A 12,178-nucleotide genomic window follows, 5' to 3' on the forward strand; every position below is an offset into this window, starting at 1 on the left:
TGGCGCTGCGTACATTTTTAACGAGCAGTCCCACTGTGTGCATTTAACATTTACCGAGCACGTGTTATGTGCCAAGCGCTGTTTCAGGTGTTTGACACGCAGGAACTTATTTAAAGTCTGTAACTGAAAGCGGTATTGTCTCTACTTCACAGCGGAGGAAAATTGGGGCGCTAGTCTCATTTGTTCCCCCGTGGGAGACAGAACTGGGGTTCCCGCCCCGCCCCAGCCCCCAGCTGTCTGATTCCTGGGGACCTGCTTTCAGCTGCTCCCCCCGGCTTCCTTTCGGAACACAGATAACCCCCTCCTGCCGCCCGCTTCCTGCCTTTGCTCATTAGCCGTGACTTCCTACGCCAGCAATTTCTTTTGATCCCACCTGCGTTGGCTCCCGACACTCTCTGTGGGCGCTGTGCAGAGTGCGCAGGACCGGGAGACGGCAAGGACGCGACCTGGCAAGGAGCCTTAGACGGCGGTGTCTGGCTGGGAGCTAACTCGGGTCGCAGTCTTGGGACTGAAATACTGCTAATAATTTGCAGGGGCTGGTGGGGAGGAAAGCACTTCTTTTCAAAGCCGCCCACCCCTACTCGAGGCTGCCTCCGTCATCTGCGGAAACGGAGGCGGAGGAGGGTGCCCGGCCTCGGGGTGAACACAGACCCTTTCTGCTCTGGGTTTGCAAAGCCCACGTGAGTCCGTTTCCCTTTTTCTTTTCTGTTTCAAAGACAAGCATTGCAGTGTGTCTTGGCGCTCCTTAGCACCCAAGGGTGCACCCCGGGAGCCTGGGCCTTGGCTGGGCCCTGGGGCCCCGCGAGCTGTGGTGCCGCTGGTGTTACCACGTGGGCTCGGCGGTCCAGCCCTCCAGGGCAGAGAAAGACGAAACCAGCGTGGTCTGGTGTGCGTAGTTGCAAATTGTTTATTTGCCATCATAGTCATAATATCGGCTTTACAGAAGATACTGGGATACAGAGAAAGTAAGGCTCGGATGAGTCCCCGGCGGCAGTGGGCCCGCTGCGCCGCGCCCCGGGCACGGTGAGCGCCCCCACAGGAGGGGAGGCGGCCGTCAGACCACAGAGAACCACGCCCCCCGCCCCGCGCTATCTAGAAACAGCTCCGAGAGGGGCTTCCGGGGCGTCCTCTCGGATCCCATCTGGTTTAAAACGCGAGACCCGCAGTTCCCTTTCAGGGCGCGCACGAGGCGTGAGTGCGGGAGAAAGACACCACCCACGTCACCAGGGTACTCTGTGGACTGGTCTCCGCCACGCGGGCGCGCGGCCACGAGGCGGGGCCTAGCCAAGTGGGGCTGCATATGCCATAGCTACTTTTTCAATAGATGTGTCCTACTGTCATTTCAGTGCGAAAGTTTATTTTTTTTCCACTGATTTTTATACATCCAGAATAGCACAAATAACCAACATTTTTTTTGCACATTCATGTTTCCTAAAACAAAGAGTGAATTAAAAAAATGGGAATTATTACAAAAGTGAATAAAAAGTAGCTCATTTGAAAGTCTAAAATAAACAACGTAGAAAGAAGCATTTTTTTTTGTCTACAGTACTGAGCAAACATAAGAAAAAGTCCTTAGAAACACACAAAAAATTGAAAAAAGTTATTACAGGTATTAACAATATTTTATAATGAAGCTTAAAATCTATTTACACACATAAATACAATGAACTCTGTGATGCAACTCTTCCGGAAGGAAAAAAAAAAGCCAAATGATCAGCCTCATCAATACTGACCTGGCTAAGGGGAGAGGAAAAACTCCAAAGAAAAAAAACCCCAGACAAACAAAAACCCCGAACAGTTATATACTGTAGGTAAACAAAAAGGCAACTTGTTCAAATATAAAAAAATGTTTTCTGAGAGTATTGTTAAACTGACTTTTGATGTGTAAAAGACCCCAAACGCATCCCCCTGGGGAAAAAAACAAACCACCGGTTAACTGAAAATCACCAGGACCGAAGGTCCCAGGGAAACAGGCATGTCAGGGCAGAAGTCTGCAACCCGAAATGGCAGGACGTTGGAGTGAAACCGTTCCTTTCCTTTCTCATCCGTGCCTTTGTTTATCTGCACCCGGACAGCGGCCGGCCCCAGCTCCCTGACTGCCCCTTGCCTGGGGAAGGCTTCTGTCCCTGAGCTAGGACAGCAGGCAGATCCGAGGTGGCTGGCGACGCCTCCGCTCCCGGGGGCGGGGCGGGGGGCAGAAAACCAGCAGCAGGAGAAGGCTGAGTCATCCTGCTCCTCAGTGGGAGGGAGGAGAGCCACTCCTCCAGGTCTGGACAGGCCATGAGGGGGTGCGGGGGGCGGGGCGGGGGTGCGTGCTGTCCCCCTACACCAAGGGCGGCAGGAGACGCGAGGGGCAGAGCGGGAGAGGATTGGAAGTGTTCTTAGACAGTGAGAAAAAGAAAAAACTGAAATGAATTACATGTCCACGTTTTAATGATAAATAAGGGCCTGGACAGGCAATAGAGATGGCCTATTTCGTCTTCCTTCTCCTGGACCAGCGCCGCCAGATCGCCTGGGTTTTACCTTATCGGCGTAAGGGTCTCCCCGATGAGAGGGCCGCCTCCCTTTACCGGGACGCGCTCAATGCAGTTCCTCGGGAAAGTGCGGGGCGTGCGAGACCCATCTCCAAAACAACTCAACTTGGATGTATTTTTTTTCCGGAACAATGAAATACCGCATAGGCTGGGAAGGGTCCGTGACACGCTGAATGGCCAAGCCATTCGGAGCTGGGTGGGTCCGCAGCATGGGGACCGCCTCCCCCACACGTGGCTGTGAGAGTGGAGGTTCAATGGAAAGGTGACCCCATGTCCTTGCAGGACACTGGGCTGACTGGGAGTATCTTCGGGCCCCAGAACTGAACTAAAAACCGAGTTTTTCCTGCCTTCCCAACCCCTTCTCCCCCAGCATTCTGCCGGGTCCCATGTGGCAACATGGGCTGGACAGAACATTGAACCTGAATGTGGGGTAAATGGACTGAGGGTTCTAATGCAGAAATGAAAGTGTTTAGATTACTGACAAAGATAGTTCTGTTGCAAAAAAGGTAATACAAAATGAAACACGAAACTGAATTGTGGAGGAAGGACTGTCTGAAATGCACACGAACACACTCTGACTCCCCTCCAAGATCCGCTTCAGCTCCGTCCTAGGAAACCGAGACCTGACAGCACAGCCCGCCCCTCCCCCCTCGCGCCAAAGTGCTACTGCGTCTGCGTAAAACAAAGAATACACACGGGGGCGGGCCGCGCCTGTCTGCAGTTGTTCGTATGGGAAACAATACAATAATTAATAAATAATAATACAAGAATAAACTCTCTGTTTCACGTACTCACAACCGTGACTCTGAACCTCGCCCACCCCTGGATATAGAAGAAAACTAAAAAAAAAAGTTGTTTTAAATAAGTTCAGCTGTTTCGCTGCCTGCAGCCAAAGATCTTTCTAATTTGCATCCTTAAATTTATAAAATAAAAAAAATCAAACACTGTTCTAAAGTCCTGCTTTCAAATACTCTTCAGAGTTGACCTGAAATCATTTCACCTAATTTAAGAGGTACATTAAATAACCACCAGATCATTCTGAGTGCACACGTCAAAATCAGCAGTTAGTATTTACGAGTTGCACAACAACTGCATTCTGACCAAATCCTCCAATAAAAATAGTGCCATAAAATTTACAGTGACATTGGATATGCTTGAATTGTAGCCATGGCAGCAGCGGGGACAGGTACTTTTCCCGCCGGGCCAACGCGCACCCTCCCCCCAGGGTGGGATCTCGGCCTGGTGCACGCAGCACAGACCGTGGGGGATGGGGCCTGCCCAGGTGGGACAGGTGCTGTCCCACGTGACTGCTGACACACAGGGAAACTGGCCCGCTCTGGCCTGCTGCCGGACCCTCCCTGGGAAAACTCGGCAGGAGACCTTCCACGCCAAAGGCACCCAGTCTCGTCCTGTCCCTTCTGCGTAAACAAACGGGCGCTGCCTCGAAGAGGAGTCTTTCCTTGGAGCTAAACACCTGAACTCTGAATTCAGACGATCTCTTTCCTACGCTAGAGCCCAGCCTTTAGGGAACCCCTAACTTCACTCATCTGGTCCCCAGGCGGATGCTGCTTCTCCGCAGTTGACTTGGGGTGTGTTCTCTGCCAGAGCCTGTCTGAAGTTACCAAGAGGCCAGGGACAGAGCAAACCCCTAGGCGGGAGAGCAGATCCTCTCCGGAGGGGCCACGGCCGCCATCCGCTGAACCTTCAGGAACCAGACTTGAAGGGAGGGAGCCGGGTAGGAGACACTTTGCTGAGCCTGGCGGAAAACTCCGTGCTTCAAATCTTTGGAGTGACCTCGGTAGCTGAACAACCTACTCAAAACATTGCTGCATTAGCTACCAACTCGTTTGATGAACTTGAAAGGAAGTTTAATGTAAACAATATTTAGATAACCAAGTGATCACATTACCCATCCTTTTTCAATGTGATACATTTAACTTTGGCTACTATCGAAAACAAAAAATGTAGTACTTAATATTTTTCTTCTTAATATAAGTACATTTAAATAAAAAAAGTATCAACACATAAGTAAGTGTCTAAACATCGAGATACATAAATATCTAGGGATTCCTCGTGGGAATACAGTAGTTGAAAATGACCCAAAGCTGCAGCCGTTTCTTAAAAAGAAAAACAGCTACACAAAAGTCCAAAAGAAAAGTTAAATAAAACATACAAGAAAAAAAGAACCGTATTTTTCAACTATCATAGCAAGAAAGAAGCAAGCTCAAATTTATATATATATAAAAATAAAGACCACCCCAAATGCAAATACGCATTTTGCAATTTATAAGGTGCTAGAAAGGAACATTAAAAATTCGACACCAAACAGGATGAGTTGCATCTCTCCCCGCCCCGACCCCCCTCCCCAACTAAAATTCCATTCTTTGGAATAAACAACTTGGTTAAAAAGTGAAGTCAGGGTATAAAATCTTTCTTTTATTCACAGCATTTCTAAATCAGAAGCGTTCACAGTTTCCCTCTGGAATCTTCCTGTTTGCCCGCAGCGGGGCCACGTGCTGGGACGGACGGACGGACGGACGAAGGGCCAGACTGGGAGGCGCGGATGGGAGGCCGGTGGGGTGGCGGGTCCAGCGCCCGGTCCCACCCGGAGGCCCCGGCGCCCGGCGGGCGCTCAGTAGGGCCGCCACACGGCCTCCTCCAGGCGCGCGGCGGGCGCCATGTTGGTGGGCGAGTTGCTGTGGCTGCCCTCGGCCTCCACCACGTCGCTCTGCGTGGGCAGGCTGGGGTTGAGCAGCGCCGAGCCCGTGGAGGCGTTGGTGCAGGGCGGCAGGATGCGCGGCGGCGAGCGCTCGCCGCCCACCATGGAGAACTGGTAGGAGCCGGCCGAGGCGCCGTAGTACAGGTGGTAGGAGGGCGAGCTGGCCTGGAAGGGGCCGCCCTGCGCCTGCGACGAGCCGGGGTAGGGCGGCGGCAGGTACGTGTGGTAGCGCGTGGCCGAGCTCATGGCCGACATGCCGATGCCGATGCCCGAGGTGACGGGCGTCGGGGAGTAGGTGAAGGCGCCGGGGTAGTGCATCCGGGGGTCTGGCAGCGCCGGGAACTGGCGCGGGTCGCCGAAGGCCGTCAGGTCAGGAGCCGCTGCGGGGCAGGAAAATACGTGAGACGGGAGCTCTGGGAGGCCTCGCCCCTCCTCCGCCGGCTGCCCACCGGGCCGGTTCCAGGACGCCGCTGCCCGGGAACACGGAGTGCAACCGGGACGCTGCTGCCCGGGGAGGTGGGAGAGTACCCAGAATGCTGCTGCTGCCCGGGGAGACGGATTACCCAGAATGCTCCTGCCCAGGGAGGTGGGAGAGTACCCAGAATGCTCCTGCCCAGGGAGGTGCAAGAGTACCCAGAATGCTGCTGCCCGGGGAGGTGGGAGAGTACCCAGAATGCTGCTGCCCGGGGAGGTGGGAGAGTACCCAGAATGCTCCTGCCCAGGGAGGTGGGAGAGTACCCAGAATGCTGCTGCCCAGGGAGGTGGGAGAGTACCCAGAATGCTGCTGCCCGGGGAGGTGGGAGAGTACCCAGAATGCTGCTGCTGTCCGGGGAGACGGATTACCCAGAATGCTCCTGCCCAGGGAGGTGGGAGAGTACCCAGAATGCTGCTGCTGCCCGGGGAGACGGATTACCCAGAATGCTCCTGCCCAGGGAGGTGGGAGAGTACCCAGAATGCTGCTGCTGCCCGGGGAGACGGATTACCCAGAATGCTCCTGCCCAGGGAGGTGGGAGAGTACCCAGAATGCTGCTGCTGCCCGGGGAGACGGATTACCCAGAATGCTGCTGCCCGGGGAGGTGGGAGAGTACCCAGAATGCTGCTGCTGCCCGGGGAGACGGATTACCCAGAATGCTGCTGCCCAGGGAGGTGGGAGAGTACCCAGAATGCTGCTGCCCGGGGAGGTGCAAGAGTACCCAGAATGCTGCTGCTGCCCGGGGAGACGGATTACCCAGAATGCTCCTGCCCAGGGAGGTGGGAGAGTACCCAGAATGCTGCTGCTGCCCGGGGAGACGGATTACCCAGAATGCTCCTGCCTGGGGAGGTGGGAGAGTACCCAGAATGCTGCTGCTGCCCGGGGAGACGGATTACCCAGAATGCTCCTGCCCGGGGAGGTGGGAGAGTACCCAGAATGCTGCTGCTGGGACAGACAGATTACCCAGAATGCTCCTGCCCGGGGAGGTGCAAGAGTACCGAGAATGCTGCTGCCCGAGGAGGTGCAAGAGTAGCCAGAATGCTGCTGCCCAGGCAGACGGAATACCCAGAATGCTGCCGCCCGGGCAGACGGAGGAGAACCCAGAATGCTGCTGCCCAGGCAGACAGATTACCCAGAATGCTGCTGCCCAGGGAGGTGGGAGAGTACCCAGAATGCTCCTGCCCGGGGAGGTGGAAGAGTACCCAGAATGCTGCTGCCCAGGCAGACGGAATACCCAGAATGCTCCTGCTCGGGCAGATGGAGGAGAACCCAGGACGCTATGCCCAGGCAGACAGATTACCCAGAATGCTGCCGCCCGGGCAGATGGAGGAGAACCCAGAATGCAGCTTCTGGGGCAGGTGGGGAACTAGGCCGAACAGCATTGGCCAGGGAGTTGAAGACTTCCCAGAACGCTGCTGCCCTGGGAGACCGTGTGATCGTACATAGTAATAGAAGATAATGTATGCTACCAGGTAGTGTGGTACGATATATAACATAGTGTGTAATGATACGGATGTAATGTAGGCATAATGTGTATGGACATAATGGGGAACGTGTGTAGTGCAATCTGCTGTTGCCCTAATCCTGGTCGGCAGACTACAGCCCGCAGGTCACATCTAGCCGGGCCAGTTTTCGTGCTGCTCGCGAGCTGGGGCTGAGGATTACTTTTTAAACAGTTGGGAAAAGTCCGAAGAAGAGCATTTCCCGATATGAAAGTTATATGAGATTTGAATTTCAGGGTCCATCCATGAAGTTTAGTGGTGTCAGCCTCACGCGTTCCTTTGTGTATTGTCTCTGGCTAGTTTTGCACTGTAGGGTGCAAAAATATATTTTCACTGTAGGGTGCTTGGCGTCATCCCGGGCCTTCGCCCACCCGATGCCAGCGGTGCCCCACTCCGGGAATTGTCGTAACCAACGACGCCTCCAGACATCGCCAGATGCCCTGGGGGTGGGGGCGCAACTCCCCACGCCCCTTTGAGCACCAACACTGTAGGAGCAGGGGGATGTTCGGGGGCAGTTTCTCTTCCCCAGAATGACTCATGAAATGATCGGGCCAGGACTGCGGCCTTCATCTCAGCAAACCCTGACGACAGCCACGGGACAGAGCAGAGGCAGGAATGAAGTGCTGCAAGATGGGCACGTTCTCAAATCAACATACGGAACAGCTCCAAGCACAGGACGGCACGTGGCCTGTGACCGCTTGTGTCCAGGCCGATGGAGAAACCAGAAGCAGCCGAAAGCTTGCTGGGAAGGGAGAGCTCCGGGCGCGGACTAATCTGTTCTGGGGAGGCCACGGCCCTCCAGCAACTTCCTCATATTTCAAGCCTATTATTCCAGCGGGCAGACCGTGCGGGCGCGTTCTTTCTGTTCCTCTCCCCCCCGGTGCCCACCCCCTGCTCCCACCCTCCAGTGGTGTTTTATTGCTCGCACACGTGTGTTCAAGATGACCTCCTGTGCAAGTGTGGAGTGGATGTGGTGAGGGGATCTATTTCTCATCAGAGAGGCGATTCAAGTTTATGGGAACGAGCGAAGTCTGCAGCACGTCTCTGCCCTAACGAGGAGACCAGGAGTCTCATGGGCACACAAACAGTCCGGTTGTTAATCTTTCCTAAGCGGGCCCGTCCTGAGGCCGGGGAAGAAAGCGGTGGTGCTGATGGGCTGCCTGGGCTGCCCTCCCACGGTCACTCTCCACTCTGTCCCGGGGCCAGGCCACACCCCATCCTCAGGATCTGTCCCTGCCTGCTCACCGGGGCCATGTGTGAGCAAGCTGTGTGTCACTTGTTTTTGCTTACATGGGAGCTGTGACACGTTTGAGAGTTACCAGGAAGCTTTACTCTATTTTTCCAGTAAGATTTATACAGTCTAGGGAGCAGCTGAGGTAGGAGGAAAAGCATTAGGCAAATACAATCAATTTGTTTTCATGTGATGCAATCCTCCGGACCCAAGTAAATGACTCCGCCCACTACTCTCTTGCTTCACTTGCCCTGAGACAAAAAGGTGAACCCACTGGAAAGTGAATGAAAGGTCACCCTGTTTCCCAGCGAAGTCTGGACATGCTCTGTCAGTCTGTCCCAACGACTGCGTGCCAGCCTGGTGATGGTACCCGTTCCCAGAGTCCCGAGCGGGCCCGTGGTTTGTCACAGACGTGGTCATGGGGTGCTGCTGTGGTCTCAGCTGTCAGCGACAGTTTCACGTGTGGGCGAGTATCTGAAAGGCCTTAAATACTGCCCGTGATTCTCCTTCCGTCTGCACAGCAGCAGCGTCATTCTGCAAAAGACACTTCATGTGGTCGAACTATCCTTTTCACACACATGTGAGAACAAGACAACGTCGGTCCTTGAGATACGCTCAGGTGCAAATGATCTATTCAAATACTTGTTTTCATTTTTCTGTCCAGTCTGATACCCCTGCCAAACCTCGCCGGTCACACACCTGGGGCAGCTCGCTTGTCCTTCGGGCTGGCCTGGCGCCCCGTATTCAACACCAGTGCGGCGGCGGGGGGGGGGGGGGGGGGTAGGGTGGCAGACCCCGATAGCACAGGGAGCTTTTAAAGGGGAGGAAATCTGGGGATTAGGGGGTTCAGGTGTTTTAGTTGGAAGTGTTTCCTCACCGATGGGGCTAAACATTTGCCAGGGCCGCTCAAGTCCTCGCGGTTTGGCGGGATGAAAGCGGCCCCGCCCACTGCCCCCGAGGCTTACACGGCCCCGGCGGAGGATAATGGCTGCCTTAAAAGCACCTTCTGCATGACTCAGAATAATGCACGCTGTCTGTCGCCCAGGTTGGCAGCCAAACATTAATTTCTTTTAAAAAAGAAAAAAGCAGCAAAGAAAACCTCCACCTGACAACTCTCTCCAGACAAGGTGTGGAGTCTGTCTGCAAAGGAAAGAGACAGACAGAGTGCCCCTTGCAGAAGGCGGCCCAGGTGGGCCGGGGACTGGAGGGTGGGCAGAGCATCGGCCTGGGCGTGGGGTCAGAAGGGCCAGCTGGCCCCGAGCAGTGCTGGGTTCCACGAGTGGGGCCAGGCAGCTGCTTTGTGGATCCCAGCCCCTGCCTGCCCGCCCTACTCCTCGGGCCTGCGCCCCAGGCTTTGTGTCTCGGGGGCAATCCGCCGAGTGGAAACGCATCTCCCGGCGGGTCTCTGCCATTCTCTCTGGTCCTCCCTCCGAGACAGCAGAGCGGGGTGGGAACGGGACCTGGTTGGTGTCCACTTCACACCCGCATGCCGTAAAACGTCCTTCCCTCCTGCTCGGGCACCTGAAGCCCAGGTTGTCCGTAAGTGTAACTGGGATGTGGGGCCTGGGGGTGCTTGTTCCTTTAGGGAAGCGGTCACCCGCACGTTCGCTCGCCGGTCAGCTGGAGCGGCTGGCCCCTGGGGCCCTTGGACTTTAAGCTGCAGATCTCGGGTGCCAACCCGGTCAGAGGAATTCGACTTACATGACGCATTCTAAGGGGCGGACCCACAACAGGGACACTTCCGAGGACAACAGTAGCTGCCCCAGACTCAGACCGCAGCCAGCCACGGGCACAGCGCTTCCCCTGAGAAGAGCCGGTGCAAGCGGGCCGGTGCCTCCGGGGTCAGCGCGGTCCCTGTCCCGAGGGAACAGAACCTCTGGGACAACAAGCTGGACAGACCTCCCAGCTCCTGCGCCACCTCCTCGGCTCTGCAGCCCGGCAGGTGCCACGAAGAGGCTGGCGCCGATGGCTGGAAACCACGTGGGAGCCGGGAACCGCGTGGGTGTTCCTGTCGCACGGCAGCACCCAGGAATACCTGAGGGCTGCGGTTCTCAACGGGGACAGTTTGGGCCCTCAGGACATCTGGCAACGCCTGGAGACACTCTGTGTGCGCTGTGATGGGGGCGTGGGTGCTACTGGGACATAGAGGCCGGAGATGCTGCCAAACACCCTGCGTTGCACAGGATAGCTCCCGCCCCCCTGCCCACAGCGAGGTGCCTGGCCCCAGACGCCCGGGGTGCCGCCGTGGGGGGGCTCCGAGAAGAGGCTGAAGCACTGGGTGCGGTCCCAGGCAGCCGCGGCTCTCCGGCCTGCACGGCGTTACCCGACACTCGCAGTGCCAGGCACGGCGCCTCTGCCCCTAGTCCGCTACAATCTGACCCCAGGGTGGGTAGAAGGCAGAACGGCTGCCCTCCCCCCCACCCACACACGTGAAGTGTGTCTGCAGGCTCCAGGACGCAGGAGCGCTCTGAGCTGGTTCCACAGTTCGGTCCAGCTCCCGTTTCAAAGCCTCAAACGGAGTCTCTTCTTTTGCTTTCAGCAGAGGAGTTCTTCTCCGTAACTCCGACTCCCCTGCCCACGAGCAAAGGCGAGTGCCAAGCCCAGGGTCTGCCAGGCGAAACGACTGATGTTTAATGAGCTCGCACTAACAACGGTCGCGCTAACCACGACACCTGAGCTTTCCACACGGCTCCTCGAACCTGCTGTGGGTGGCGGGTAGTTGGAGATGTCTCCTTTAGGCTGTGTGCGCTTCCCACTCCACGGGTGCCCTGGGGTGCTGCTGCTGCTGCGGGACCCGGGAAAGCGCGCCCATGGCAGGTGGACCCGTCCCACCTGAGTTCCAGACGCTGACGCCTTTGGCCTCGTGTTGCGAACCCTCGGCCGCCACCTTTGCTCATGAAACACCAACAGCCCCGGGGCGCCCAAGGGGTCCGCGTCTCCATGCCCCTTCCGCCCCTGGGTGTCAAGGGTGGTCGGCGTGTGGCCGTGGGACTTGGAGCCGGACAGCTCTGTCTCGCAGCCACACTTCACCCACTAAACACACTGCCCCCCCCGCCCCCGCCTCTCTCGTCCCCCGAGCCGTCCACTCTAGCTCGGTGTCACGGCGTGTCGCCAAGCAGCTTACTTGAGAGTCGGCTGGAAATCTCGGCAGAGAGGGTCGTCATGCCGCTGGCCCGTCCGGGCGAGATGGGTGTGGCCGGGTGCACGGAAGGCGAGGTGATGGAGCCCAGGTACTGGTAGGACTGGTCGTAGGACCACGGCGGGGAGGGCTGGATCGGCCTGGTGTCTGCGGAGAGTCGGGGAGGCCGGTTACACGCAAAGTGGGGGGCGATCTCAGAGTGACAGGTCTCTGACTAGGAAACTAGACACTTGTTTCTACACGTCACATGTGTGCACCCTGGTTACCGGTGTTAATATGCCTATGGAAGTCCGAGCATTTGCTCTGGCTCAATGATTCCTCCCCGCAAGCCCCTGCAATGTGGTGTGTGTTTGATTCTTGGGGATTTCCCTCTGACAGCCACCCTTGCGAAGGCTGTGTTTAATCAATCAGGTGCAGAGCGGCGAGGGCAGCGAGGGATGCTATCAGGTGGGATGTCAGTGTTCAGACCGATGGACCACAGCGCGTGTCAGCTGCCCGGGCTGTTCCAGCTGGACTGGCCTTGCAGATTGTCACCATCGGAACCATTTCATACCCATAGTTGTCACCATTGGAACTCTTTC

At 56.4% G+C, this 12,178-nt stretch overlaps 1 protein-coding gene across 3 annotated transcripts in view; it reads right to left on the reverse strand.

The window, feature by feature from the left end:
- Positions 1–889: 889 nt before the first annotated feature.
- Positions 890–12,178, reverse strand: part of RUNX1 (RUNX family transcription factor 1) — a 207,434-nt gene continuing 196,145 nt past the window's right edge. For 2 of the 3 annotated variants that reach the window (XM_036017230.1, XM_036017221.1), the window contains 2 exons: positions 11,583–11,744; positions 890–5,633 (listed from right to left, as the gene is read on the reverse strand). In XM_036017230.1, coding sequence (XP_035873123.1) covers positions 5,167–5,633; positions 11,583–11,744 — 629 coding nt within the window. In that variant the 3' untranslated portion in view covers positions 890–5,166. The remainder of the gene's footprint in view (positions 5,634–11,582; positions 11,745–12,178) is intronic. The other variant, XM_036017228.1, reaches the window with a different exon arrangement.

The sequence above is a fragment of the Phyllostomus discolor genome, chromosome 2, assembly GCF_004126475.2.
Source record: "Phyllostomus discolor isolate MPI-MPIP mPhyDis1 chromosome 2, mPhyDis1.pri.v3, whole genome shotgun sequence".
Taxonomy (NCBI): Eukaryota; Metazoa; Chordata; class Mammalia; order Chiroptera; family Phyllostomidae; genus Phyllostomus; species Phyllostomus discolor.